At 55.8% G+C, this 26,421-nt stretch overlaps 9 protein-coding genes across 9 annotated transcripts; 3 read left to right on the plus strand and 6 right to left on the minus strand.

The window, feature by feature from the left end:
* Positions 1–1,156: 1,156 nt before the first annotated feature.
* On the plus strand, positions 1,157–2,582 carry ColSpa_05839 (ankyrin repeat, bromo and BTB domain-containing protein; the record flags this gene model as incomplete). The annotated part of the gene is made up of 3 exons (XM_049272051.1): positions 1,157–1,260; positions 1,308–2,203; positions 2,269–2,582. The coding sequence occupies 3 exons, from the start codon at positions 1,157–1,159 to the stop codon at positions 2,580–2,582; spliced, it is 1,314 nt and encodes a 437-aa protein (XP_049128008.1).
* A 2,587-nt stretch (positions 2,583–5,169) lies between these two features.
* On the plus strand, positions 5,170–6,848 carry ColSpa_05840 (L-fucose-proton symporter; the record flags this gene model as incomplete). Its single annotated transcript, XM_049272052.1, has 4 exons — positions 5,170–5,367; positions 5,460–5,949; positions 6,020–6,529; positions 6,589–6,848. 4 exons carry the CDS (start codon positions 5,170–5,172, stop codon positions 6,846–6,848), a joined length of 1,458 nt encoding a protein of 485 aa, XP_049128009.1.
* A 254-nt stretch (positions 6,849–7,102) lies between these two features.
* ColSpa_05841 (uncharacterized protein) lies at positions 7,103–7,361 on the minus strand (the record flags this gene model as incomplete). The annotated part of the gene is given in 2 exon segments (XM_049272053.1): positions 7,103–7,310; positions 7,321–7,361. Coding segments are annotated over 2 exon segments (249 nt in total).
* Positions 7,362–9,561: 2,200 nt separating this feature from the next.
* On the plus strand, positions 9,562–10,438 carry ColSpa_05842 (uncharacterized protein; the record flags this gene model as incomplete). The annotated part of the gene is made up of 2 exons (XM_049272054.1): positions 9,562–9,847; positions 9,906–10,438. The coding sequence occupies 2 exons, from the start codon at positions 9,562–9,564 to the stop codon at positions 10,436–10,438; spliced, it is 819 nt and encodes a 272-aa protein (XP_049128011.1).
* A 1,302-nt stretch (positions 10,439–11,740) lies between these two features.
* ColSpa_05843 (alpha-1,3-mannosyltransferase CMT1) lies at positions 11,741–13,116 on the minus strand (the record flags this gene model as incomplete). Its single annotated transcript, XM_049272055.1, has 2 exons — positions 11,741–12,924; positions 12,978–13,116. The coding sequence occupies 2 exons, from the start codon at positions 13,114–13,116 to the stop codon at positions 11,741–11,743; spliced, it is 1,323 nt and encodes a 440-aa protein (XP_049128012.1).
* Positions 13,117–14,037: 921 nt separating this feature from the next.
* ColSpa_05844 (uncharacterized protein) lies at positions 14,038–14,421 on the minus strand (the record flags this gene model as incomplete). Its single annotated transcript, XM_049272056.1, has 1 exon — positions 14,038–14,421. One exon carries the CDS (start codon positions 14,419–14,421, stop codon positions 14,038–14,040), a length of 384 nt encoding a protein of 127 aa, XP_049128013.1.
* Positions 14,422–16,030: 1,609 nt separating this feature from the next.
* ColSpa_05845 (putative ABC transporter ATP-binding protein YheS) lies at positions 16,031–18,104 on the minus strand (the record flags this gene model as incomplete). The annotated part of the gene is made up of 3 exons (XM_049272057.1): positions 16,031–17,588; positions 17,638–17,830; positions 17,879–18,104. The coding sequence occupies 3 exons, from the start codon at positions 18,102–18,104 to the stop codon at positions 16,031–16,033; spliced, it is 1,977 nt and encodes a 658-aa protein (XP_049128014.1).
* Positions 18,105–18,116: 12 nt separating this feature from the next.
* ColSpa_05846 (uncharacterized protein) lies at positions 18,117–18,466 on the minus strand (the record flags this gene model as incomplete). The annotated part of the gene is made up of 2 exons (XM_049272058.1): positions 18,117–18,314; positions 18,377–18,466. 2 exons carry the CDS (start codon positions 18,464–18,466, stop codon positions 18,117–18,119), a joined length of 288 nt encoding a protein of 95 aa, XP_049128015.1.
* A 671-nt stretch (positions 18,467–19,137) lies between these two features.
* ColSpa_05847 (SET domain-containing protein 8) lies at positions 19,138–20,364 on the minus strand (the record flags this gene model as incomplete). The annotated part of the gene is made up of 2 exons (XM_049272059.1): positions 19,138–20,027; positions 20,106–20,364. The coding sequence occupies 2 exons, from the start codon at positions 20,362–20,364 to the stop codon at positions 19,138–19,140; spliced, it is 1,149 nt and encodes a 382-aa protein (XP_049128016.1).
* Between the last annotated feature and the right edge of the window lie 6,057 nt (positions 20,365–26,421).

Here is a 26,421-nt window from a genome sequence, read left to right on the forward strand (position 1 = left end):
GGGGCTAAGATACCACCTGCTCGAGATACGGGACGTGAGAGGTCAATTGGGCGCGGGGCGATAGTCGGGTGTGGTTCGCAGAGTCCAAAGGCTCAGGTCCAGAGGAGCGGGTGCAGTAGCGCAATGCCACTTGCAAGCATCCGCTAGGCAAGGGACGGGTCCTGCGGTGAACTCATTAGGAAATATTACCGTTAACTACGGCGAGCTCCGAGGACAAGGCCTTGGAATTGCCTGCGAACATGACAGTGTTTCTGGGGTTTAGTTCCGCTTTCAATCGAGCGTCGAGCTCGGTCAGAGCATCAGTAGGTATGAAAAGGAAAAGATGGGAATCCTAGTCGCCAACTGTTGATGGAAGATGACAGGTGGGGCTTTCGGAGAACCTTAAAATCCTAGGTCTCTTTGGTGAGAGGCAAGTGGCTGTGCAGGCCGAACCTTAACGGCAGCTGTGGCGGAAGCTGCCCCTCCTTGAACACGTGAACAATGGGCCTGAGGAAGCTCCTGCACAGGCCACATCAGTCACGCGGAGCCACAGCAGATGCAGTCGTTTCATACCTTACCTGCTTCATTCTCAAGGTTGAGCGTGTTGGGCAAGAGTGTCCCAGGGAGATATTTTCAGCCACGCACTTTGTCTTCATCCATCAGTGTCTGCCGAGGGTACCATCTCATTCTCCTTCGTCCCCATTTGTCGTTTGTATTGTATTGTTCTCAACTGTTCCTTCAAGGCGCCGACATTGTAAGACGATTCTCGGATCACCTGTCCGGGCGCGTGGACCTCATTCATCAAGCTCCCCACCTCACCACTCACTTGTTGGATCCTGCGCACCACGGTAAGCTGCTTTTCACTTCCTCATTGCTCCTTTGCGTAACACCAGATCATCGTCATGTCTTCATCCCAGGAGCGCAGTAATTGGCATCGGGCGGTCGTCACGACATGGCTCATGTCATGATACACTCATATGGGTTCATGTTCGCTTTCCCCGTGATTCACCGCACCTAGCAGCATTCCTGGCTTATAGCAAGGAAACACTCTTTGCTCAAGTCTCCTTCGGCATATTCCACATGCGTTCTTTCTCAGCCACGATTCGAAATTTCAACCGTTGATTTTTACAGGTCAACTAACACCGCCCAATAGCTATCTATAGCCAATCAGCCCGACATGTCGGAAGAGCTGCCGGTGCTGGTCCCTGCCGTCAATGGCAATCCCGAGCCCGCTCCTGAGATCAGAGACGAGCCTCAGGACGACGTCCCTTTCTCGTGGCTGTAAGTCGAACACTTCTTTTTTCCCTCCTCATGTCTAACAATACTAGACAACCCCACCCAACCTTCCTCATTGTGCTTGTCGGACCCGATGAGAAACCCTTCGGCATCCATAAGGATTTTTTGTGCGCCAGGTCAACACATTACCGAGAGTATTTCAAGAAGGCGAATGCTACATCGGACACTGTGGAGCATGTCGTGAAGCTTCCTCACACCACGCCTGAGGTGTTCGGCTTGACGCAGCTCTTCCTGTTCACTGGACAGGTTTCAGAGGAGGTTGACACGTTCCCTTCCTATGAGGCACTTATTGGGGTCTGGAAACTAGGCCACGAGCTTGGTATCGACGGTCTCTGCGACAAGACTCTTGAGGCAATGAAAGAGTGCAGGCGGCTTACTCGGCAGATTCCCGCCACTCCACTCCTCGTTCAAGTATGGAGGGACACACCAGAGGGCTCAACCATTCGCAAACTCCTCCTCTCGTGGGCAGCCGAGTACATGCGGTCGTCCGATGCTAGAGCCGAGTTCGCCAAGTCGCTCCCTCAGGAGGTTCTTAGCGAGCTGGTCGTGGCCATGAGCTCTCTCGAGAAGCAGCCATCCCCACCCGCAGCTCCGGCCGATACAGCCTCCGCCGAACCGACTCCTCGCAAGAGTGTGCACTATCTGGAAGAGGATAGCGATGACGAGCGAGAACACCTTTCCAAGAAGAACCGACGCGCTTCTGCGCCGTTACCGGTCTCTCAGAACGGCAACTCCAAGTCGTTCAGTCGTGCCCCCCCTCCACCAGTCCGCAAGGCTGCGGCTGTGGCTGCGGCTGCGGCGGCACCGCGTCCGAAGCCTGTGGTCCAGAAGCGCCGCAGCATCGCCTCGGTTCCGAGCGGCGAAATCAGCACCGAGAAGAAGGTTGAATTCTGCGCCGATCTCCTTGACAGGATGCTTTCAGGACCTGGTATGCATTTCCTAATCCGTCGAGTGACCCATCATGCGAAACTTCCCTAGATGCTGACTTATCAGGTTTCTGGACCAGACTGGTGGGTCCTTTCAAGGAACCCGTCGACCCCGTTGAGGATGGCGTTCCCGATTACTTCGACAAGGTCAAGAAGCCTATGGACCTCAACACCGTCAAGGCCAAGATGTCGCGTCGCGAGTATCAGACCGAGGACGAGTTCGCAGCCGACGTGCGCCAAATCTTTGACAACTGTTACACGTACTGGTCCAAGGGTGACCCGATGTGGGCCGCTTGCGAGAAGTTCCAGAAAACATTTGAGGAGAAGTATGCCCAAATGCACAAGAACATCTCCAAGATGATGCGCGAGCCCGTCGACTGAAGCATGGTTTTCGACATTTACGAGTCGCCGATCGATCGAGCAGAGGATATGGGTTGGAGCTCTGTGTGTACAACATTCTATGGAGGGACAAACTGGCAGTTTTTCCTCTCTCAATTCTTAGGGCGCGTTGCTAATCTTAATGGGAGTGAGATGAGGACTTGTTATATAGCACTAGGAGCGTGTATGTGGGAGGAGCGAGACGGGACAAAAGTTGCTTTGGTGGAGGATAATACCCAGACTGGCCACGGAGCATCGCAAGACCTACCTCATCATAAGTATTCGACCATAACGAAAGCCAGTCAGGACGGAATGCTAGAGTTATCGAAACCTTGCCTTGCTACCACATTTTATGTGCCAAATGCTATATGCCGGGCCAGAATTGCTACCTTCTCCAGTCCCGCTCACTGCATCTTCCGTGACGGTCAAAAGCGAGACGGGCATCGGGCACCAGTCTACTCCGTTACTTCCCAGCGTCAAACCTGCTACCAGCCCCGACTATTAGGGCAGTCTGCGACGATGGTGGTGTAGTAGGTTAACAATGAAGGGCCCCAGCGAGGCAGAGAGGCTGGCTATGAAGCGGCGCGCCGTTTAGATCCAGGGCAAAGAGGCTGGGTCAAGTGCGACCCAGCATTGCTTGCTGGGTTTTTCGTCGCTGAATTACTGACATGTTCTTCGGCACTTGACACCTATTGTGCGAAAACCGCTGTCCTAAATGGGACGGTGTCTTGCATCCCTCTTCCGTGTGAGGCTCTTGTGAAGAAGCATAGATACTAACGCGAGGGGGGCCGGCATACGTTAGCTCTTCGAACATCGGTCCGATATCTACGGCGCCGGCACGTTTCCATTTCGCGTGGAGAGGGAGTACTAGTCTCGGCGTCGCCACACGTCAGGTGCCAGACCAGAGTGTTCCCCTCTGCCGTTAGTTCGGATCCAAAATGCATCGAATCCAAGTCCATGGAGAAAACTAGTCCAGGTCTGCTTTAGCTCTCTGGCCCCCAGCCGTCTCGCCACCGTTCCCCCTCAACGTCGCCCTCCACGATCCCCAATGCACAAAAGCACTCTCGCGGTCTGTTGTTTTCTCCTTGGCGGCGGGGCGAGGAAGGAGGATTAAGCTCCTGCCAAGGGGATCGTCACGCGGAATCGAAAGCTTGGTCTCAAGTGAGGAATGCTAAGGTTTGCGGGAAACCATCCGACGCAAGGAGCGACGGATGATCTACGTTGGTTTTCCATTTGCATGCATCTTAAAGATATGTCGATCAGGATCCGACGCCGCAAACCATGCAAGACGCTGTGCATGCGTCGTCGGGGCAGAACACAACTCGGCCGAGACCAGCCGTCTCTACTCAACGCCCAATCATTGTAAGAACGACCATGAACACAACTCCAGAAACACACATCACATCACAATGAGCAAATTTTTTTCTTCTCGACATGCCCACTCACACAAATCGCTCTCCCTGCGCAACACTTGCTGGAACTAGACCGTATTCCGCAGGTAGCGCCATGGTAGACCCGGACAAAGCGAACCAATGGCTTCCCCCTTCCCCAACCTCTTTCTCCTCCCCGCATCACACGTCGTTATCCTCGCTGAAAACCCCATGTTCAATCCCCACGAACATTCCCCCACAGGTCCCCGGCTTCCCCAACGCTACTGTGTACCATGGGTCGCGTGGGTGAGCTATTCCGCCTGGGGACTCGCTAGCGCGGACTCGCCCGCCCACATACCGCGGGGTTCTGCCCGTCAAGCTTATGTTTGTCTCGGCGGGTCCTCCTTAGCACCCTTCGAAGCGAATGCTAGCATGCCCAACATGCCCGGACAGGACGAGTCCAGACAAGATGTCCTAGACGATCGGTAGCTCGTCTGTCACGCTAGACCTTAGCTTTGCTTAAACCGCCGAGTGAACATGACGCCTCCATCGGAAGCTGTTCTGCTGTTCCCTCCTCCCGCGGCGGGAGAGCAACGACGGGGAGACGTGGGAGGGCGGGCAGCCATCGTCACTCGCCTGCTCGCCCCGGGGTCTTGGGCATGCGTGCCCCGGTTTGGCGATTAGCCCGATCCACTCCGACTGCGCGGTGAGATGGAAACATCACAACTCGCCTGCGAGGTTTTGAGTTCGAGCGAGACCTGTGTAGGCCCCCCGCCTTGGGAGGTGGGTGTGGATATGCCCATGCCTGCCTGTCTCTAACTTTTACCTTGAAGTTTGTCCGTAAGCTTGTTGAGTTCGAGACCGGGCTGGATCCCGACGTCGTGGTTAAGGTGGGGGCCGTTAACGAATGGTCCGAACCTCGCTCTGCTGGAGAACCTGAGGTTTGGTTTACCTTATGCACGTATGGGTGGTGGCGTCGACAATGGAACGACGGTTTCGCCGAGCTTGAGATCTCCTCTAGTCTCTTCCCCACATCGTTGTCGTAGGTAGTTGTCGTGGGGTGGGAACACATATCGCAAACATATATATATCGCAGGCCCGGCGGCCAGAGGAAGGCAGAACTTTTCTCATCAGCCAGCAGGACCCTGAGCAACACACTCGCCAACGGCCTTTCTCTCACGTTTTCCATTCAAATACCCAGTCTTCCCCCACTTCTCATCATGTTCGGCAAGAACCAGGAGCCAGAGGTGGCCGAGGTGCTCGAGCAGCACCGGCCCAGCGCGGTCGAGGCGACCCAGAACCAGCATCGCATGTCCGTTTCCAACAGAGGCCTCACGGGCGCTTCAGCCTTGACTGTCAGACAGTCCATCGTGCCCATTACTCTGGTCACCGTCCTCTTCTTCCTTTGGGGCTTCGCTGTAAGTCGCCCCCCCGTGACTGCTGTCGCTTCCTCTTCCAAGCCCCTCCTGTCCCGCTTCTTTCCAATGGCACGAAGACTAACACATCTCAGTACGGCCTCCTCGACGTCCTCAACTCCAAGTTCCAGATCGCCCTCAACATTACCGCCGCTAAGGCTGGCGGTCTCCAGGGCGCCTACTTTGGCGCCTACTTCATCGGCCCCCTGACCTACTCGGGCTGGATCGTGCGCAAGTTCGGCTACCGGTGGACCTTCATCACGGGCCTGTGCATCTACGGCGTCGGCGCCCTCATGTTCTGGCCCTCGGCCGTCTACCGCTCGTTCCCCGGCTTCTGCGGCTCCCTCTTCATCGTCGGCTCCGGTCTGTCGACGCTCGAGACCTCGGCCAACCCCTTCATCGCCACCTGCGGACCCCCGCGCCTCTCCGAGTTCCGTCTCGAGCTCAGCCAGTCGTTCCAGGCCGTCGGCTCCGTCATCGCCCCGCTCCTCGCCGCCCGCGTCTTCTTCTCCCACACGGAGCCGAACGACTTGTCCAAGGTGCAGTGGACCTACCTCGGCATCGCGGGATTTGTCTTCCTGCTCGGTACGCTCAGCCCCTCCCCCTCCCTTTTGGTCTTTCGTGATGATACGAGCAGCGTGCTGACCGAATCTAGCCCTCGTCTTCTTCTTCGCCAACATCCCCGAGGTCACTGACGCCGATATGGCCCTGCAGGCCGAGATGAGCGCCGGCCTCACCGGCTTCGTCGACAAGCCGCTGAGGAAGCAGTACAAGCTCTTCTTCGGCGTCGCCGCCCAGTTCTGCTACGTCGGCGCCCAGGTCGCCGTCGCCTCGCAGTTCATCTCGTACGCGGTCGAGTCCGCCGGCCTGTCGCACTCCCAGGCCAGTGACCGGTACGCCATCGGCCAGGGCCTCTTCGCCATCGGGCGTTTCGCGGCCGCCGGCCTGATGATGGTCGTCAAGCCCCGTCTCGTGCTCATGGTCTTCATGACGGGCATCATGGTCTTCATCGCGCTCGCCATCGGCGTCAAGGGAGAGGCCGGCGTCGCCATGCTGTCGCTGGTGCTCTTCTTCGAGTCGTGCATCTTCCCGACCATCTTCACGACGGCGATCCGTGGCCTGGGCAGGCACACGAAGCGGGGTAGCTCCTGGATAGTTGCATCGGGTAAGTCTCTTGTCGTCGCCACACGAAATGCTGTCAGCGGTGCTAATGCGTCTCCATAGTCTGCGGTGGTGCCCTTTTCCCCAGTCTCACTGGACTTCTCGCCGACTCCAAGGACTACCACATTGCCATGGTCGTGCCTCTCTGCGGCTTCATCGTGGCCTTTGCCTACCCCGTCTTCCTGAACACTGTCTGGAAGGCGGAGCTGGACGGCTTCAGTGCCAGCAAGATTGGCTACACCGACGAGCATGGCATCATCGGCGACGCCGGACGAGAGGAAATCATTTCTGAGAAGTCGACTTCCAAGCACTTGGAGGCATAATTTTGTCCATGGATGACTGCGCGGGGCGGCGACTAGGAGGTCGTGAAAGGTGCATTGCTTATAGAAGAGAATTCGTATATACCATTTACCTCTGTTACTCATTCATTCATCATGTTGCCACCATTCTCTCTGTCACTGACCGAATCCCCGTCTTTCTTTTCACGTAAACTCTGCTGGGGCACGTTTCCGCAGAGCTACAGGAATAGCAGCCGACGGTCCATGTCAAGGAAGGGCTGCTGGCGGCATGTGAAGTCTCAGACACCTGCCTCAGCTTTGCGCCTGCTTCTTCGCAAGTCGAGATAGCCGTCGAGGGAGACGACTGTCGAAATGATGAGGCTTGAAACAGCCTCGCGCTCACCAACTGTGCAGTGTTTCTTGCCGTTAGCATCAACCGTTGTGGGCGCGGCCCCGCCCTCGGACCGAGTCTGCTGCGACTGTGCATCTACTCTATCGCCAGGATATCTTTACACACGTTGTGGAGCGTCGTCCGATGTCCTCCAGAGTCTGAGCCATCGCGTTGGAACCCTTCTCTGAGGAACAATACGACCTTGGGATTCAGGTGGACGGCACGGGGGACCAGGCGGGCTCGTTTCTGGTGGCCTTGCCGGGCGCTAGTAAGGCGCGAAAAGGGATAAGGCGTTTGGAATGCTGTGCAAAGAATGCCGTTGTCCGGTAGCTTTGCCTCTCGAAACAAATGGGTGAGCTGGGACACGGTGAGACATCTCACAGGTCTAGTGCCATGATAGACCGGCAATGGAACGCAGCCGGCAGTTGGCCTGGAACGGACTCGTGCAGCGGTCATTGGTCCCTTGGACGTGGTGGTGGTTCGTGGGTGGATGTCATCTGGGTTCGAGATTGGATGTGATGATAGTCGTGCGCGCTTACCTCATCCGAGGCCAGGACGAAGAGAGGCCTTGATAGGTCCTGGGTGGATATCTGGAAGCGAACGTCATGTTCAATTTCCAGACCCCTTCGGTGCATTGAGCTATCGGAGCAAGGTGGACGAGATGCTATTTGGCTATTTCATTTGCCCTTTTTGCCGCCATTGTTTAAACACTGGAACCGGGGGGGACGAAAGACGCTCAAGCGGACGGGCGAATCAGCGTTGGAAAGCCACCTGAAACGGCGTTCGATGGTTCGTCAGATGGCCGAGCTGGTGGGGGGCCTTACCTTTGGTACGGAATCTTCCTCGCCCAAGCGATTGGCGGACGCTGCGCACACCTGGGCTTCTGGCGCTGCAAGGTACCCGTTGATAGCGTTAGCCTCTTTCGGACTAAGCTGCATCTCCACCTCCAAGGGGACGGTCCAGTCAAAAGCCAGGGTATACTACTCTCTTTCTGGGGGGCTCGTCGCCATGCGCCGAGCACGGCCTAAATCTCCTGAGATTTGGGCGAGAGGGAAAGATTGGCTCAGATTGGCTAGGGCCGGGCATGTCTCATTTCCCAGGAACCAAATGCAACAGGCTGCAGATTTCCCGCCGTTTGTCTTTCCTCTTACGTCGTGGATGCTTGACCGTGATGCGCGGCGATGTCCCCCCAAACCAACAGGCCTCCCTGCCCTTCTCTCTTGTTGCCCGGGGCGGTCAGCTGTCACGTTCGTGGTCTTGTCCTACCCACCATTCTCAGCCACCCCCAGTACGGTAAGCCCGCGGTGGGATCGTGGAGGCATCGGAAAAGAGCCGCTGCCACCAAGGTAGGACGTGATGTTGCTCTATCTGTTGGAAATGACGGTCAGCGAAGCCAGGCCACCGCTGCGGTGCCACGAAGCCGGCGACAAACGTGGACTGCTGCTGCTGCTGTGCGACCTGCTTGCCTCGGATCACGAGAAAACAGACTCGTGGGTGCGCATAAAGATCGACCGGCTCATCCCCTGCTTCCTTTTTATCCTCAACCACTTGAGACGCCGCCAACGGGTCTCAGTGCCACCCTCTCCAAACACTCCCAAACAGGAGCAGGAGTTGATCCAACTTGCTCAGCCATCGTCCGGCGTCCCTCCCATTCTTGAAGACGCTGGGGAGGCGGTCTGTCCACTGCCCTCTGCACCGCTAGCAAGTCTGGAAAGGTTCCGACCCGGAGCGTCACTAAGCCCGGGGTATCGTGGCTGGCCCTGTCGGACCAAGGCGCTGCAAGTGGTCGGTGTCCAGGCAAATGAAATTAAAAGGAGGATCCTTCCAAATCGGTGCTGAGCGCGCACCGCAAACCCATCGTGCCCATCCTCTAGACAGCCCAGGACCTCCTTGCCCTCGCCCCCCAGAGGCTGAACCGTGCTATCCTTTGCCTGTCGTTCCCCCCGACTCTGACAGTCCCCTCCCATGTCCGCTGCCTTTCTCGCGACCTTTCTTCCCACTCTTTCTCTCCACTTCATCCCCAGTCTTTTTCGCTGTCCCTCGTTCTGCCTCTGCGTTTCTCCCGCAACCCCCTTCGCATCGTCGCGCGCCTTTTAGGTCAGGCCCCTCCAGCCCAGTCGTTCTTTTCACAACCTCTCCGTCGTCGTCGTCGTCGTCGTCTTCTTCTTCACAAGTCTACACCAGAGTACTCGTACTTCCCTCGTTTGTCGATACTCTACGTCGTCCCGTCGTCGACCCACACTCGTTCTTTAGACTTGCGATCGCTCAGCAACACGCGACTGTCCAGTCATTCGCCTTTCTGGTTCTTAACGCTCAACTGACCAACCGAACCGTTCCGATCACTATCCAGCAAACCACGTATTCGCAATGCATATCCGCTCGCTCGCCTCTGTGGCCTTTGTGGCCTTCGCCGCCCAGGCATTCGCCCAACAGACCAAGGTCTTCAAGCGCAGCATCACCTCCGGAAGGGATTTGGGTTTCATGCGCCGCGCCGACGGTGGCTACCAGCCGGCCGATGAGGTCTGCAACAAGGGCGGTAACACCTGCGCCGAGGCGTGCGGTGGTGGCTACCAGCAGTGCAAGTCTACGGATCAGGCCGTCCACTGCTACGACCCGACCGCCGGCGAGACTTGCTGCTCTACCACAACCGGAAGTGAGTCGCTCTCGCACGCGTGGCATTGCCTCTCGTCGTTGCTAACATGAATGCGCAGACTCGTGCCTGACGTCGTTTTACTGCACGCACGACACTCAGACCGACACCTTCTGCTGCCCCAACGGCATGGATCTTGGCGAGTGCGCAACCAAGCACGGTGTCACCGGCGCTCTTACCTCCGACGTCCCCGTCCCCACCACCACCTCCGTCCCGTCTACCAGCAAGAGCAGCACCGTGCCCCCCACCACCTCCACCACCACCTCCACCACCACCACCTCGACGCCGCCGTCCACGACCTCGTCCTCGGTCGTCGTTCTCACCACGTCCTCGCCCACCTCCTCGTCCGAGGTCCCTAGCAGCACCGTCGTCACCGCCGAAGTTGCTCCCAGCGTTGGCACCAGCACCGCCTTCTCAGCAAGCAACGGCACTACCCTTGCCACGGCGTCGACTCGTTCCGGCGCGAGAAGCACCCTCTTCCCCTCGGCGGCCGCCACAACCACGGCAGCCTCCGACACGAGCGCCGGAAACAGCAACGGGCCGGCCGGCATGGCCGTTATCCTCGGCGCTGCTTTCGTCGCTGCCCTTGTCTGATAGTCCACGACTGACCTACCTGGAAGCGCTGGACGGCCATTGGCACTAATTTTCCACACCCGTCAGTGCCCGGCCCGCGTGCCACGCGTCACGAGTGTAATGAAACAAAACAGCAAGCGGCGTTGGAAACGGAGGGTTCCCGTGCTCTGTTGGGATGTTGATGTTGGCCGGACTTTTTTAATTTTGAGAAGCTTATGATTCCCCTGATCACTTGAATGTACGGAGCGGTTTGATGACGCCATTTGTTTTTTATTTTTGCAATGGTGTTCCCGGAAACGAAGATGCGCGAGGAGAGATGAAGACAAAAGATGGGCGGCTTGGAGACACTTTGCCTTCGAAACAGCGTTATATCCCTGTTGTAAACATACATTTGTTGTTTACCTACTGTACTTAAGATCCCCCCCCCCTCGTCGGGCGAGGCTGCGAGACCTATTACTCCCAGCCTCGAGCCCGCGAGTATCATAAACCCTAATATCTTTCTTGGAAACAATAACATCACGACATTGCACGCGCCTCACTTGCCGATACGATATGTTTTCTTGATGCGATCGCCGAGTCGCTACCCATTTGAACTGTTGACCGGCCACTCACGCCTGCCAATGTCGGAAAAAGGCCCGATCTCGGTGATGAAGTCGGACGTTGGCGCCGAGGCGGAGGGGCCCAACGAAGCGTGCGCCGCAAGTGCCCGGAGAGCGGGGCAGCGGGCCGCGTGCGACATAGGTTGGAAAGCGCCGAGTGCGGGGCCGAATGCACGAACCCCGGACCGGACGGGGGGAGGGGGGTGGATGACGGGATATCTGTCTCTGCCCTACGCCCGGCCTTTTTTTTTGTTTGTTTTTGCCGCCTCTGGTGCGTGTGCTCTGCGCGCCAAGCGGGTTCCGTCCCGCATGCAACGCCATTCCACATTTTCATGACACTGGGCGCGGCTTCTGTCGATCGACGAGCCTGGTCGCTTGCCCTGGCCGTTTTTGTCATTGGCACCCGCTTTCGCGACGCGGGACGCTGGATGCGGCCGGCCGGCGGGCGTCCGGGGGCCAAGGTTTGTTCGGGTCCGGAGCACATCGCGACTAGCAAACTCAACGGCAGAGCTTTTTGAAAACGAACGATATTATTGAATATAGCGAAAAAGAGATAGTGACTGCGTGGGCCTGCTAGCCATGTTCAAACCAACACGCGACCGGGTATCATGGGTAATGCTCTCTAGAATGCCAATACCGACCTCTAAAACAAGGTACCTGCCTTTGCCTTTTCTTTCCTTCTTTCTTTCTTTCTTTCTTTCTTTCTTCTTCCTTCCTCCCCATGCTACAGCCCCTCGTTCCAAGGCCGCCAGAACTGATTCCTAAACGTCGGCATGCACTTGACCATTTCGGGCGGCTCCGTCTGCCAGTTGATCTTGGGCGGCGACCCCGAGTTCTCTATCACCGTCCACGACGAAGCGAACCCCCTCTCCTCCTTGATCTGCCTTCCGTCCTTGACGTTGTACGCCAAGCTGACGCTCGGCACGACGGCGATCTTGCCGTGGCCGAGATTCCACAGGTCTTTGCACAGCAGCGTCGGCTCGCCCGTGTGGCATTCGCCCGGGTACGACCTCCTGAAGTCGAGCTTCTTGTTGAGGAAGGGCTCGCCAGTCATCGCAACGCCTCCGTTCCAACAAGCAAACACCTGCAGCGGCTTCCGGCTGAGATAGCGATCTTGGGAGTACGGGTGGTTCCAGAACATGTTGGCGACGTCGCTCCACTGCTCTCCCTTAGGCGTCCTGTCGGGAATCGGGAGGAACGTGTCGCCGTTGATGGCTCGGGAAATCCACGAGTCATAGAACGAGGGCTCTCCGTTGTGCGGGGCGAACCGGAGGAAGTGGTAGTCCATCGCGCAGGTCATATCCGCCCCTTGAACCTGCTTCTGGTACGCCAGTTCGAGTATGTCTTCGGTGCACGCGGCAACGTCGTTCAAAAAGACAATTGTCGCCTTCGGGTCGTAGGCATCAGCCTCTGCCATCATCGGCTCCAGCGCTAGGTTCCGGAGCTTGGCGAGTTTGCCGATGCGATCGCCACTGTGTGAGTCGATGTTGCTCGTCTGCAGGTAATACGCGATTCCCATCTTTTCCATGTGCGCTTGGAGGCGGTAGAGGGTCTCGTAGGTGCCGTCGGTCGAGATGCCCTCGACGACGGAAAGGGCGCAGTTCTCGGGGCCGATGATGTTCATGGCTTCCAGCACCGCGCCGATGAGCTGGGGTAGGAGCTCTCTGACTTGTCGCAAGTCGAGAGCGAAGAAGTAGTGCCGCTTGTCCATGTTCTCGGTTGGACGCAGGACCCCGTAGCGTGTGACGTTGGGTGAGGGGCAGTTGACAATGGGGAAGCCGCCGTTCTTGGGATCCAGGATGGCTTGCACATACTGGCTTGCCTCACCGGTCTTGTCTGGACGGCCCTCGTAGAGTGTTGGCTGGACCCAGTTGGGTGCTGAATCGTTCATCCAGCTGCCGCCATATTCTGCATCCCAAATCAGCACGCAGTGATGCTAGAAAAAGGTGGATTCTACTCACGTTCCGAGGTCCAGGGCACTACAAAGTACTGAACCAATGGCTGGTGGAAAAGCAGGAAGAAACCGGTGATTAAGATGAAGACGACGATGGCGATGAAGGGCGTGCGAAGCCGTCTCGGATTATGGAAGTTGGCGATCATGATGTATGTACGGGGCACTCTGCGGAATTCTGTATATACCGATTTGATGTCGAAGAGAAGAGGAAGGTGCAGAGGCAGCAAGTTTCTTTCAATGCCCGGTCAAGAGAGCTTGGCCGCGTCGCAAAAAGTTGCCACGCGAAGATGCAAAGGCAAAGCAACGAGGTCGATTCCGAATATGCGGGTTGCCAGCTCTTGTGCGACAGAAGAGAAGATGCCAAGACGAGAACACGCAAAGAAACAATGACTGAGAGTTTGCTGAAGGAGAGGGGGGGAGGGGGATTACAAGCTCATATCAGCTCCCGACAGGGAGGAGCACTGATGCAAAGCTACGGTAGGGCGAAACCAAACAAAACCTCGTGGCTCGTGGACTGTCTCCGAATTCGGTCGGAACTGTCGGCGGCTCTGCAGAGAAGGGGAGAAAAGAAAAGGTTATGGTACGAGGTAAAACAAAAATGGATGGGGGTAGATTATAGTTCCGCGGGGCGACGTTGAACGCAGGCAAGTTAGCTCGCAGGTAGCCGAGAACAGCATTTGTAGATGCGAGAAAATGGGCTTCCCGCCGACTATCCGTAAGGAAATGTTTGGGAGACGGGACGATTAGCCCGAGCGATGCGAGGCGCAGCGGTCCAAGGGTAAAAAGGAGGAAACGACAATTACTGGGAAGTTAGGCAGGCAAGGGAAAAGGAACCAGAAGGAAAAGGAGTACGGTGCGGTGCGGTGCGGTGCGGTAGAAACTGCAGGAGGAGCCGGGTAGGTAGAAAGAAGTAAACTCAGCTCGTCCCGCTGTCTGGGTTGCACCTGCTCTAGTTGTGCTCGAAACGCACAGTTCCCGCTCCCCGTCCGTCAGCCTGGCCAAGTCCTGTCTCTGATATGTGTCAAGACTTGGCCAAATGCGCCTCAACACGCACGCGTTCTTGGGTATCATGTAGGGTAGGGGCCGGGAGACAATCCCACTGGGCTGGCCATCCCCGGATGCACATCGCACTCTACGAACCCCAGAGGCATCTCCACGAACAGAGGGAACGGGCCCAGTTCCGGCGTCAGCATTTTGATAATGGGCCACCGGTGCGTGCCCACATGGTACCCCTCTACCCACTTGCTTCCAGATGCCGCGTACGCAACAGCGGCAGCAGCAGCAGAGCCCTCTCTGCTTCGTGGCGCCTTGTGATGCCTCCTCCCGGGAGCCTGCCCTCTGGCCTGCTCTGGTCTGGTCTGCTCTGTCTTGGGCTGGAGACATGTGGGAGGAATGCAGCCTCTGAGTGCGGACGAGAACACACGGTTCCTTGAGTTCCACGTCCCCGGCATGTTTCAGCGTCCTGGCCTTCTGGCTCAGGCGACAACATTCCCAGAAACGTCTAATTTGCGGACTGCACTCGATGCCAATCATTTCCGCACACTTTCCAAAGAGATGTCAGGGGTCCTGGAGTCCTAGTGTAACCATGGAAGACCACGATGCTAGTCTGCATAGTGGCTAGCCTGGCCTAGCTGCCGCCTTCGCCCAGCCCATGCCCCTGAGATTTGGACCGGCGTCAATAAGAGACTACTTTCGACAAGTTCTGCAAACAGGCGCTGGCACGATCTCAGACACGCTGTGCATGCAAACTCAAGCCAGTCCAAGATCGTGCCACTACCAAAAAGGGGGGCACCGGTCCAGTCAAACACAAATGTTTCCATGCGTCTGTGCCAATCCCGCATGGGCCAAGCCCGGAGTCTCTCCGCTAATGCACGAGACGATCTGGAGAGAAAAGGAGAGAGAGAGAGAGAGAGAGACAGAGAGACAGCGAACTGGCTCCTGCGAGTCGAATGCACGTTCCTTTTCCGCCGCCTTCATCTTAGTCCAGATCCGAGGCTGCGAGAGGACGTGAGGAAACACGCACACTGCGATGCCGATCTTCCCGTTGACTGTTGGTCGCAATCCAAATGCGGCCTTCAAGCCTGCAAATAGATCCTGGCTTTCTTTGACCAAACCCCCCCCCCCCCCAAGGCCCTCCAATCCACTAGCAGCGGCTGCTGCTTGGCCCTAGCGGCAGTTGTGTGTTCCCTGTCCTTCCTCCGAGATCTTCTCTCGATGCTACCCTACCCAACCCATGCCCCCCGCCTATCCGACAGCAGCCACAGACGACGCAACGACGATCGGGCGTCCATCCTGGCTCTTGTGATGAACCAGCTGTCATTCAAGGTTCCTCCGGCTTTGTCCACGTCTCGCCCGGCTCTGCTTGCTACAAATCGCAGCCCCCCCAGGGCCAAGGACGGGCCTTGGTCTGTCTCAAGTGGATGAAAAAGTCCGAGCCTCATCACTGGACCATGGGTCTTGAGGGGCATGTTGAGAGCGACATCTGACTTCCTCCCAACTCGCGGCAGCCAACCCGACCCGACCACGGCCCGGCGCAGCGGCATACCTAGTTGATTAATCGACGCACCCGAACAGCGTCGTATCATGCCAAGCCAATAGGCAGCATTTGTTTAGCTGATGTTTGCTCTCTGGGTCTTGGACACACCACCGTCCTGATCGTACGCCTTTTTTATTTCTTTTTTTTATTTGTAGGAGCGGGGTTTCTGCCCCAGCCTGCTCTGATAGTTGGCCGAAATCGTCGAGTCTTCGGTCCTGCGAATCTCTTGACAAAATTTCGCAAACAATCAATGCAAAATGATGCAACGGGGACAAAAATTGGAGTCGACGCGCGGATTCCGGAACGTCCCCCCACATCCAAGACGGACTGCCTACGTGTGCTGGACGACCAAGGCCTGACTCGTCAGCCCAATCAGTTCAATATGCAATCCTTCCGCCTAGAAGTATGAGACCCACGACGGTCCATTGTTGCAGAACTAACTGAACTCAATCACAAATCGGCCGGGCAGACGCATCGCCGCCACACTGGAAGACGTAATGGTTGGAGATGGATCTTGATCGTCTCTACATGGGGAGCAGCTTGGCCACTCTCTTCGCAACCCCCTCCTCAAACTCGGTCACGCCGCCCTCCAAGCGCGTTAGGATCCCCGCCCTCAGTCTGTACACAAGCCGTCGTCTAGGCACCGAATCCTCCTCGGTCTCCTCTTCACTGTCAGAGTCCTCCATCAGGCCTTCAACCGCACCGCGCATGAACCACCGGTCGTGGCTGACGAGGACCACTGCCCCTTCCCAGTCACTGAGAGATTCCCGCATCGCCGTGACGGTCTCGTAGTCGAGATGAGTGGTCACTTCGTCGAGAATGAGGCAGTGTGGTCTCCGCCACAGGAGGCGCGCAAGCTCGCATCGCACGAGCTGGCCGCCAGACAGCTTTCCGAGGGGTATGTCGGATGCAGTACGGCCCGGCAGGCCAAGACTGCCCAGGACGCCACGAAGCTGACCTTCATCTAGCTCCCCGGCCACCTCTTCCGTAAGCAGAGACAAAGCCGTCACGGAAAGATCAGCCCGGCCCTTTTCTTGCAGAGCTTCGACGGCATGTTGGGAATAGTATCCCAGCTTCAACCGGGGATGAGTTGTTACCGTACCGGATGTGGGCTTCGTCTCGTCCACGAGAAGCTTCACAAGAGTCGACTTGCCTGCGCCGTTCAAACCGAGGATGCCAACGCGGTCGCCCATGTGGATGGAGAGGTTGATGTCCTGCAGCACGGTTGGTGCCGCCGTCTTTGCCTTGGTCTTGACAGGGTAGCGAAACGTCGCGTTCTCTACCGATATGAGAGGCCCGGGGAATCGGAGGTCTGGTGGCTCCGGCAATACGAAACTCACCGGTCGCTCATCCTGAGGAATGTCGATCTCGTCCCTGGCAGTCAAGTGGAATCCGACGAGATCGCGGTTCAGCTTGAACCGGCCGCCCTTGGCGCTGACCTGAAGACCCCACCGGTCGTCGAGCTTCTTTTGGCGGGATTTAGCTTGCCGGAGCTTGTTCTGGTCATCGTTGGCCTTTCCTGCCTTGATGTTGTTGGAAATGCTCTGCTGGATGTGCGCTTTCTGCTTGTCCTGGGCGTCCTTCATCTTGGTCAGCCAGAGCTTGCGCTCCGACTGCGATGCCTCGTAGGTCGGCAAGTCGCCATGGAAGTAAGTCAGCCCCTTGTCCTTGAGGATGAGAAGGTCGGTGCAGAGAGTGATGAAGTCTCTGTCGTGGGACACGAGGATCAGCGTCGGAGCGTCATCCACGTCTTGGAGGGATTCAAGATAGCGCTGAAGCCAGATGATGCCCAGCAGGTCGAGGAAGTTGGTAGGTTCGTCCAGGATGAGAACGTCGGTTTCTTGGAGCAACGATATGGATAGTGCGGTCCGCATCCTCCAACCACCAGAGAGACTTGAAACCGGCTTTGACATGTAGGCCTCAGAGAACCCCAGACCAGTCAAGATGCGCTTGGCTTTGGCCTCGGTCTCGGCCACCTTGGAAGGCTCGATCTGTAGTTGTAGATCTGCCAGCATGTCCAATGCCTCCTGCGTCTCGTTTTTGAGAGTCTCGGCCGAAACCTCATCCTGTGGTTGCTCCAATCTGATTCTAGATTAGCAAGCTTCGCTCAGGGTTGGCAGGGTGGGCTTACAGTTTCTGTGACTCGGCCACCGTCTTCTCGAAAGCCTTGAGAGCCTTTCTCGCCGCCAGGCCTCGGTCTCCGCTGCGCAATCTTGCATTCTTGTCCTCTCGGAAGAGCCGCTTTTGGTTCCTATCATGGCGAAGAACGCGGACCGCGCGCACGGGACCGTACGGGTCTGTGCTGTTGATGCCATCGGACAGAACTAAGAACAGTCAGTCGCGTTTGGTTAGAAACGCACATGAGACCGTACCTCTGATTTCTTGCTCGACGTCCGATTTAGCAGTCGCTTGCTCAATGACATGCTCCAGTACACTGCGACCCTGACCAGATTCGCCTGCCTCAACTGAGCCATCATTGGGGCGCAGGTCTGAGTTGGCATCGGTGACATTGGTCTGCTGAAGAAGAGATATCCGAGTTTCCTCGGGGATGCCTGGAATCAACTTCTCGGCGATGGCCTTGAGAAGCGCTTGACACATGTCAATATACCATCAAAGTGTCTTGGACGCTTTGTTCTTACTCGACTTTCCGGAGCCATTTCTTCCGACGAGTGCGTACCGCTGGCCGGCCTTCAGACGCAGCTTGGCGTCGACAAGGATTTCGGTCCCGTCACTTCGGGCCTTGGACTTGCCTTTTGCGCCGGGCTTCCCAGCTGAAGTGACGGTGATGTTAAGGCCGTCAATATCCAACTACGTGAGAGCTGTTCAGCCGTCTGCGACGTCGGGACGAATCACACAAGCTGGGCATATACCTCGCGATGGTCTGCGGTCTGGATATTGAAACGCGTCTGCTTGCTGGTGCAGAGGATCGTGGCCACGGATTCGGAAGCAATTGACGTCATCGCTACAGCGGATCGATCACGAGCGACGGAATTGCAATCGCCAATGGAATGAAGTGGCTTTACTTTACAAGGAATGATGTCAAGGCTGGAAAAAAGGAAGTTGAATTTAACTTCGGATTGGTGTATTGATAGTGCCTTGCCTCAGTCCCTTGGTGTTACAACTCCGAGAGGACCTCGCTAAATATTATATGGCTCGTGAAGCTGGGCCCGGCCAAGACTGCCGGGCTTCCTATCTTCATCTTTCCCTCAGGAACAGAGACAAGAGCCGGCTGGCGCCCAGTTTGGTGGCGTTGCACCTTCTTGCTGTAGCGTGCTTGCTGCAGGGTACGTACCTATGTATCTCCCTCTAACTAGGGATAGGTATTTGGGTGGAAATGGGATTGGCTCAGCCCTGACCTCCGCAGAGTGACTCACGCCGAACACTGGACGGAGCCTCCAAGACACGCCGGTCAGGGACGGGACTCCGCTCATTAATGGCCTTCCCGAGGCCCAGTCCACGCGGCAATCCCCTTCCCCCCCCCCCCCCCCATCCCGGCGGCGTCACAACGGCCGGGATGACTCAAACTTCCTAACCGCTGGCCGCTCGGCTTCATCGTCCCGACCGCGCCGCGAGTCGTGCGGGCTCTAGATGGACAATGCAAAAAGAATCTGCTTTCTCCGGGTCTTTCCCATCACAACAGCGGAAGCGACTCCAGGAACGCCCTGGTTTCCATCGCATACCGTGACTGCGCATCCGCAACTTCGTGCGTCGCCAGCTCCTTCTTTGCCCACTTCCTCGCCGCGCCAAACTTGCCGGACCGCGACGCTGCGTACGCCGCGTACTTGTACGCCTTGCCGAGGTAGTCCACCAACCCGACCTCCTCGACGAGCTTCACCAGCTTCTCCGCGTCCGGCAGCACGTCCCCTCCAAAGTCGTCCCTCCCGAGCTCCATCTCGATCAGGCCCGTCAGCCGCTTCATCTCCACCCGCTGCTTGTCGTCGTCCCGCGCCGTGCACGCCGCGCAGTTGCACGTGAACCCCCACTGCGCGAGCCGGGCCCGTCTTTCGTCCGTCGTCTGCACCAACGGCGCGTAGGTGATTGTCACCTCCTCGCCGGCGTCGATGTCTCGCGCCGCATAGATGACCCTCCTCGCGCTCCCCTCGCTGGTGCTGCCGCCGACGGACGCGGTCCCGGCGTTGGGCCGACACGAGTGGTTCAGCTTCGCGATGCGCGGGAAGATCCCCAAGGTGCCGCCTGCCATGGTGAACGCGTTGGTGCGGAAGATGAGCGCCTCCTGGCTCCATGCGGCCTCGTCCTCGTCGTTCAGGTCGCGGTGCTCGGGGCACGACAGGAACGCGGCACGCGCCGTGGTGTTGAGGGCCGCATAGGCTTCGTCGACGGCCGCGGCGATGGCGGCGAAGGCGAAGCCCTGGCCACTGACAAGGCGGCCCGGATTGACTGTGAAGAGCGGGCTCTCATCGATGATGCGGGTGCCTGCCGGGATTCTTTGCAGGGCGAAGACGCCAAGGCCTTTCCCGGGCGAGGGGCGAACTTCCCAGAGGCCATCGTCTGATCTTAGGTCTGTGATGAAGTGTGAGCCTTGGTGGCGGATGAGTGACAAACGACATTATGATTCGTGGGGATGGGTGAGGTTCGTACTAGTTCCGTAGCGTATGCGGGCTTCCTCCGAGTCGCCCAGGCCGTCCGGTATGCTCCCATCCGCGAGAGGGAAGCCTTCTCCAACGGCTCCGAGATAGGTTTTGTTGTTCTCTGTGGACGACGGGTCCGAGGCGCAGAGGGGTTCGCGAAGCTGTGAGTCATCGTCCCTCGTCGAGTCGACGTCGAGGACGCTCTTGCCGTCGTCACAGGCAAGGGCGACGGCGAGGCACGTCCATACGAGGACACCGGATGATCGCATGGCCAATGTACTTTGCTGCCGGTGATACTCGAGAGCTCACCGTACTTCAGATGAAATTCGGGTTCTAGTCGTCCGGCGATGTGAGCAGCGAACGTATCTCCACGGGAAAATGGTGTTGAAGTGTTTTGGAGAAGAGACGAAGACATGGCCATCCACCCATCACGGGCTTTTCGCACCGTGCCGTGCATTTTGACAATGGTGGAATGTCTGCTTCGGGAAGGGGGCTAGCTGGTTGGTCCCAGGAGACGCAGCGCTCGAAACGGATCTGTTGTCACAGGATCGTATCAACGGGAGCATGGCGTTGCAGGGGGTGGTAGAGGCGCGGTGAAACATGTCACCCCTTTTGCCATCTGGGGTTTGATGCACTTCCAGTCGCCCAGCGCAATGACATGGAGACGGGATAAACTTCGTAAACATTTCGATGATTTTGGACACTGCATCGGTTCGGTCGATTCTTTGATCATCGCACCTGGATCAAAAAAGCTTTGCTGATCAATACTTCCTGCCAGTATTCTTCACGGCTAAGGGGAGATCGGCCAAGTCTTGAACAGGGGTATCGTGTTTCGGGATTCACGGGTTTGCATCCCTCCATTAGGCCTTCTCCTTTGCGCCGGAAAGCTTTTGTTGCACTGGTTCATCTGTGTATGGTGTAACTACTGGAATGCTGTCAAGCTGAGTCTATCTTCAATTGCTAATGAGAAGAAGCAGTCGTATGACTGCCTTCGTCGGGCGACAAGCAATCCATGTATTACCGTTACCCGAAGGCGTGTCTCCACAGACGAGTTAAAGGCAAAAACGCAACACATCCCATTCTTCTTCCTCCCGCCGAATTAAAATGTCCTCTGTGATGACGTGTAAAGGGCAACGAGGTTCCCTTCCGGCGCCTGTCCACCCCATATTTCAAAACCGGGGCCGGCCTGCGCCGCATCGGGTCCGAATCCGCATCCCACCCATCCCAGCAAGCGACGTCAGTCTCGACGTCTCCTTCAACTACTATGATCTCAATCGCCTGCCCTCGGTCTTTTCCAGCATTTTTTTGTTCCTCCTGTACTTTCTTTAGCGCGTACTGCTGTTTTCCCTCTACCAGACGTCGACCACGCCTCCAGATATGATTGCGCTGTTACAGAAGTCTCTATTTTCAGAATTTGGAGGTCTTGAAGGCGTGACTGGCGATGTTAATGGTGATGCAGGCACTAGCGTTGCCGTTGTCACTATTGGCTGTGTGCAACCGCTTGCGACGCTGTGTGCCTGTGATTGCATTCTCCTTTCGCTGCGCCGTGGTTGTAGACGGATCTATGAGTGCGCAGATGGAACCTCAAACTCGGCCATCTGCCTGTATGATACAGCTTCGATGTGAGTGTCGAGACGACCCAATACCTGTATTGTTTGATGTATGTAGAGGTATGTACGAGGCGACTTGACTGAGGAGGATCGTGATTGCTATAAGGTGGCTAAAAGTACAGCTCCTTGAGAAAAGTTAATGGGTTTATCGAGATGCTGTAAGTCCTAAGATGTTGCTCCAAAATATCAGTGTGATTAAATGCACTTCGGAAGAAGTCACTGATAGGATTGAAACGTCAGAGGATTGACATCTAGAAAACGATATGAATATGATTCCAATGAACCAATACTCCCATTTCTGCTTGAACTTGGACTTTATATCAGATATATCGAAGTTCAGATCATCCATGTCCTAACTGACAAATCGAACGTTACACGTTCATCTTTGACGAGCAAGGGTTTCAGAAATCCCGAGATCAGTATTGACGATTTGCTAGGCAACAATCATTTCCGATAACAATGAAAGAGAAGGTCAAATAACAGAAAGAATCATTGCCTCAATACAACATCTCGGGCAGTATGAAGGGTTATGATGCGAACAATAAGTATGAACCTGATAATGGCCAGTCAAATGCATCCGGTGCAGAGCCAAAGCCATAACGAGTAAGACACGTAATGCCGCCATTTTGATTAATTGTTCACCAACCCCAAGTATCGAAACACGCACGCTATGAGCTCTAAATAGCTGGTGCGGGAGCGGCCTAAAAGAATCAAATGCCCTTGGCATAACATCTTGTTTACCGACAGGCAACCCAATGTGACGATCCAGGGTCTGACAGCATATACATCAGATGCTGTTCCCCTGAAAGTAGGGCAAAAGATATAATGATACAGAGTAATAATCAAAGCAACTCGCAGTGCCATCATTCCAAGATTTATGGGATTTTGTACTATAGTATAAGTTGTGGAATTTCACTGAAATATATTTATATGACGCTGAAACCGCCATAATCACCGCTCATCAGGTGTCATGAGAGGATTGGGGATGTCATGACCCGAAAAGCGCTAAAGACAACACTGAAAGAGCGAGCCAAGAGAGCAGATTGGCGATATCCCGGTATGTTGCTCGATGATTTGCTCATTCTAGTGAAACATGAGAAAGTCTCATGCTGCAATTCACCATTATCGAAGGAGAGCCAGATTAGCCAGATCATTCAGACTTACATGTCGGCGGACATCATCAGCAGACTCTGTTCGATTGGAGCGTCCGGTTTGAGAAGAAGCCTGGGTTCAACCGTGCCGATGGCATACCGATAAGGTACAACACAGACATGCAACTCTGTGTTCTTCATAGACTAGTGACGAATTTCTATTTGACAGAGTTCAGTGTTTCCTTTGCTGTATTGTTATTGTCCTCTGCTTAACATTCCTATGGGTATGGAAGATAAGCGACTCAAGGACCAAGATGACGACGTGTCACCACCTGGTAAGGTGGTTATGTGTTGTTTGATATGTTCTATGTCAAAACACTTGCAGCGTGTAGTAAGAAAGAATATGTCATCGCTATTCGTCACTATTATCGTCATGCATTGTCAATGTATTTCGTGCGAGTTTTGGTGAATAGGCACAGACAGCATATTCCGCGAGGAGCAATAACAATACACTCCGTCTCAAGTCAACGCAATGGATTCCTTGGGAGTGCAAGACAAGAGAGAAACGTTACGACTCTGGCTTGCGAGGTCATCCTCGGTGTGCTCATTGGTGCCTGATGTTTGCCTGCCACAGAACCCAGTACGAGTAGGTTTAGGGTTAACAGTGATGTAGCGACACGCTTCACCAGTTATGTCTCCTCTTACGTGTCTTGATGTTAGGCCACCTAAACTTAATGAGCGAAGACGGCTGTACTCGAGAGACCACAGAGAGTTGGTCCGTATTGGAAGCCGGAAATCCTTTCACGTCAAGTAGCTTGGCTCCCGCATGAGGATTCACTATCCCATCTCCGACCCGGCGCGGGTGTGTGACTGCTTGATGTGTTTCTTTATTAAACCGAAAACGCTTGTACTCGGATGAATTGATAACTCGGTGTTGTATCTCATACCGCAATGGCTTGTACGCTGGCATAACGACGTTGAACACCCAGGATGTAAACTAACAACCACTGAGAAAAGAGTTGGAGAAAGGACGCAAGTACTTGGTCCCAAATTAACTTTACCATACATTTCAGGGTCACGATTGGGCTTGAAGCGTGCGTATAGGCATGTATGTAGGATTAATTCACAGCGTAGTCTCTAGTGTTCCATAAGCGGAATGGGGCAAGACGTCTCATCTCCCAAAGAAGACGCTCAAGACTGGAGCAACATCCCTCATACCCTATCAGATCCTTAAATGCAGGCAGGGCGAGAAAAATCACCCAAAAAAAGCCCAGATGGACAGCCAGAGCCAAGGGTCTTTCGCATTGTCTTAGGCCTACAGTGTGTCCAAGAGAGTGGTTGCCTCTGGGTGACCACACGACCACTGGCAATCCTCAGACGGAGCATTTCTTTACTAGTCAGGTGGTGTAACAGTGAGTAAACACACACAATATGGTGATCAGTAGAGTCTAATCTTCAACCTGTAGAAGAGAAGAGCAGGGCAGGAAGGTCGTCTCCAGCGCGAAAGCGAGTTGAGAGACACATTACATGAAGGCATCTGACGCCGGAAACAGCCTTGAACAGAACTCATCTCACCTGCACGGCTTCTCAGAACCGAATGCCTAAGTCTTCATTATTTCGAAAGTATCCCAAGTGGGTATCACAAGCACAGCAGTCTCGCGCCCGAAAGCTCAAAATTACGACAAACCTATGCATGACCAAAAGCGGCAGACAGCAGCGGACCATACATGGAGCTCGGATTGTTCTCACCGCGGGATGACGTCCTGCAAGAATGATCCCCGTCGCACAATTTATGTTTCCAGCGATTGGATCGTCCGTCGCCCAATCCGGAGGTCGGCATTACCAACATTTCTACAGACCCGCCGAAAGACGGGGCTCCGTCGACGGTGGACGGCCCCACATGGCCCTGCCATCATGCCAGCGAAGTACTATCCCCAGTCACGCGGACCCCGAGATATCGGCAAAACTTCCGTACTCTGACGGTGAAGTCCTGGCTCTGTTACAGACAGACACGGAAGTGCAGCACTCTTACTACCAGTTTTCAGCTGTGCCAACCAAAAGAGACTGCGCGACCAATGACACATCGAACATGACATCTTGCACAGCTGGACTGCGGGGCAATAGCACAGGCTGGTCGTCACGTACACAGTGACCGCAGACTTCATGTGCTGAGCGGTGTGCGGAAGGTTGAGGTCTGGTGTAAGTATCGAGGCTTGGTGACAACACGCAACTACCCGGTGTGTCGAAGTCGGCACTGGAAGCGGTCAAGGTATGAATCTGCAGTAAGCGGGTGATATTGATCGAGATGACGATTGCAGTCTAAGCGTATTTCGAGGCTGGCTTGCGGTGGTTGGCCATGTTCCACTGGGATGGTGGTTGAGAAGCCATTGACCAGTCACCGCCGGATGGGATTGGTGTGTAAGCCGGAAAACCTTTGGATTCTGTTGGTCCGGCCGAGCTTCTGTAGACGAAGACGAAAAAGAAACGAGCGGGAAAGCGGGTAGGGTTCATGGTTCGAGGTGTGGGCATTGAGATGGCAGATTTGGACAACAAATTGGATACCCGCTCCAAGCGCATGTGGCCGGGTGTGTTTTTATTTTGGATGGCAGTGAAAGTTGGAGGTTCAAAGAAAGCGCACAGGGACCCAGGACAGGGCGGCGAGCCCGACATGTCAAGCAAGCAAACGCAGGAATTGAGGTATATTTGGCAGAGGCTGCAAAGTGACAGTTTAGCCCGCCAGCCCCATAAGCAGTCTAGCAATCGGGCTGGGGGAAAACCCAGCGCAGGGAAATAGGGTTCATGCGTGCAGCGACTTGCACCGTCATGCGCAGCGGGGACAGATCGTGTTGAGGCGCACAAGTCGTGGCTGGCGGCGGGTGTGTGACCTATTCCTGTCGGCTTTGGCGTCCGCTCGCCTCTGTGGGTTGGACTGGGATTGCGAGATGCGCTGGCTCTGGTCTGGCCCCGGGATCCCACACTTGAAGGAGAAACGACAGACGTCGGGAAGATGGTAGACTGCGGGTAGTTCAATAAGGCAGGTAGGCACCGAGACCGTCCGTTGTTGGTGGTCGGTGGTCGGCCTTCTGATAGCTAAGATAGCGAGGAGCACTCAAGCTGACAGACGCCCCTCCCCCTCCAAAGGTCGAACGTCGTTCTCGGGGTGGGTTACGAGGTTGCTGCAAGAGTGCGGCGAAGGATGGATGTCAGAAGCGTCTCTGCGAACGCCCCCAAGTGTGATGTTCAATCCCCGCCCGAAGCAGAGAAGTGGATCTCTCCGCACACCAGCCGGTAAAGATTTCCCTCAACCCGTGGAAGAAGCAGAAGAAGGAAGCCGCAGACTGCAAGTCGATGCCTGTCGTGCCTGCCGTGCCTGCACTGAAGCAACACGAGCAGCAGGAAGGAGCTTGGCACGGCCCTTTCTTGTTTGATCTGCGCATCCAATCGAATGGACGACGTGGACCGGCACGCACCAGAATGCAACAAGCATATCTAATCAGATGTCGGCTGCCCATGCTCTTTGTCCCGTTGTCCCTGCCCTTTTTTTTTCTTTCTTTCTGGCTTTTATTCTCGTCTTCGCGAGGCGTTGCGCTTTTCTCCTCTCCTCTAGGCTCAAACGGGAGGTGCC

The sequence above is a fragment of the Colletotrichum spaethianum genome (assembly GCF_022836535.1).
Source record: "Colletotrichum spaethianum MAFF 239500 DNA, contig13, whole genome shotgun sequence".
Taxonomy (NCBI): Eukaryota; Fungi; Ascomycota; class Sordariomycetes; order Glomerellales; family Glomerellaceae; genus Colletotrichum; species Colletotrichum spaethianum.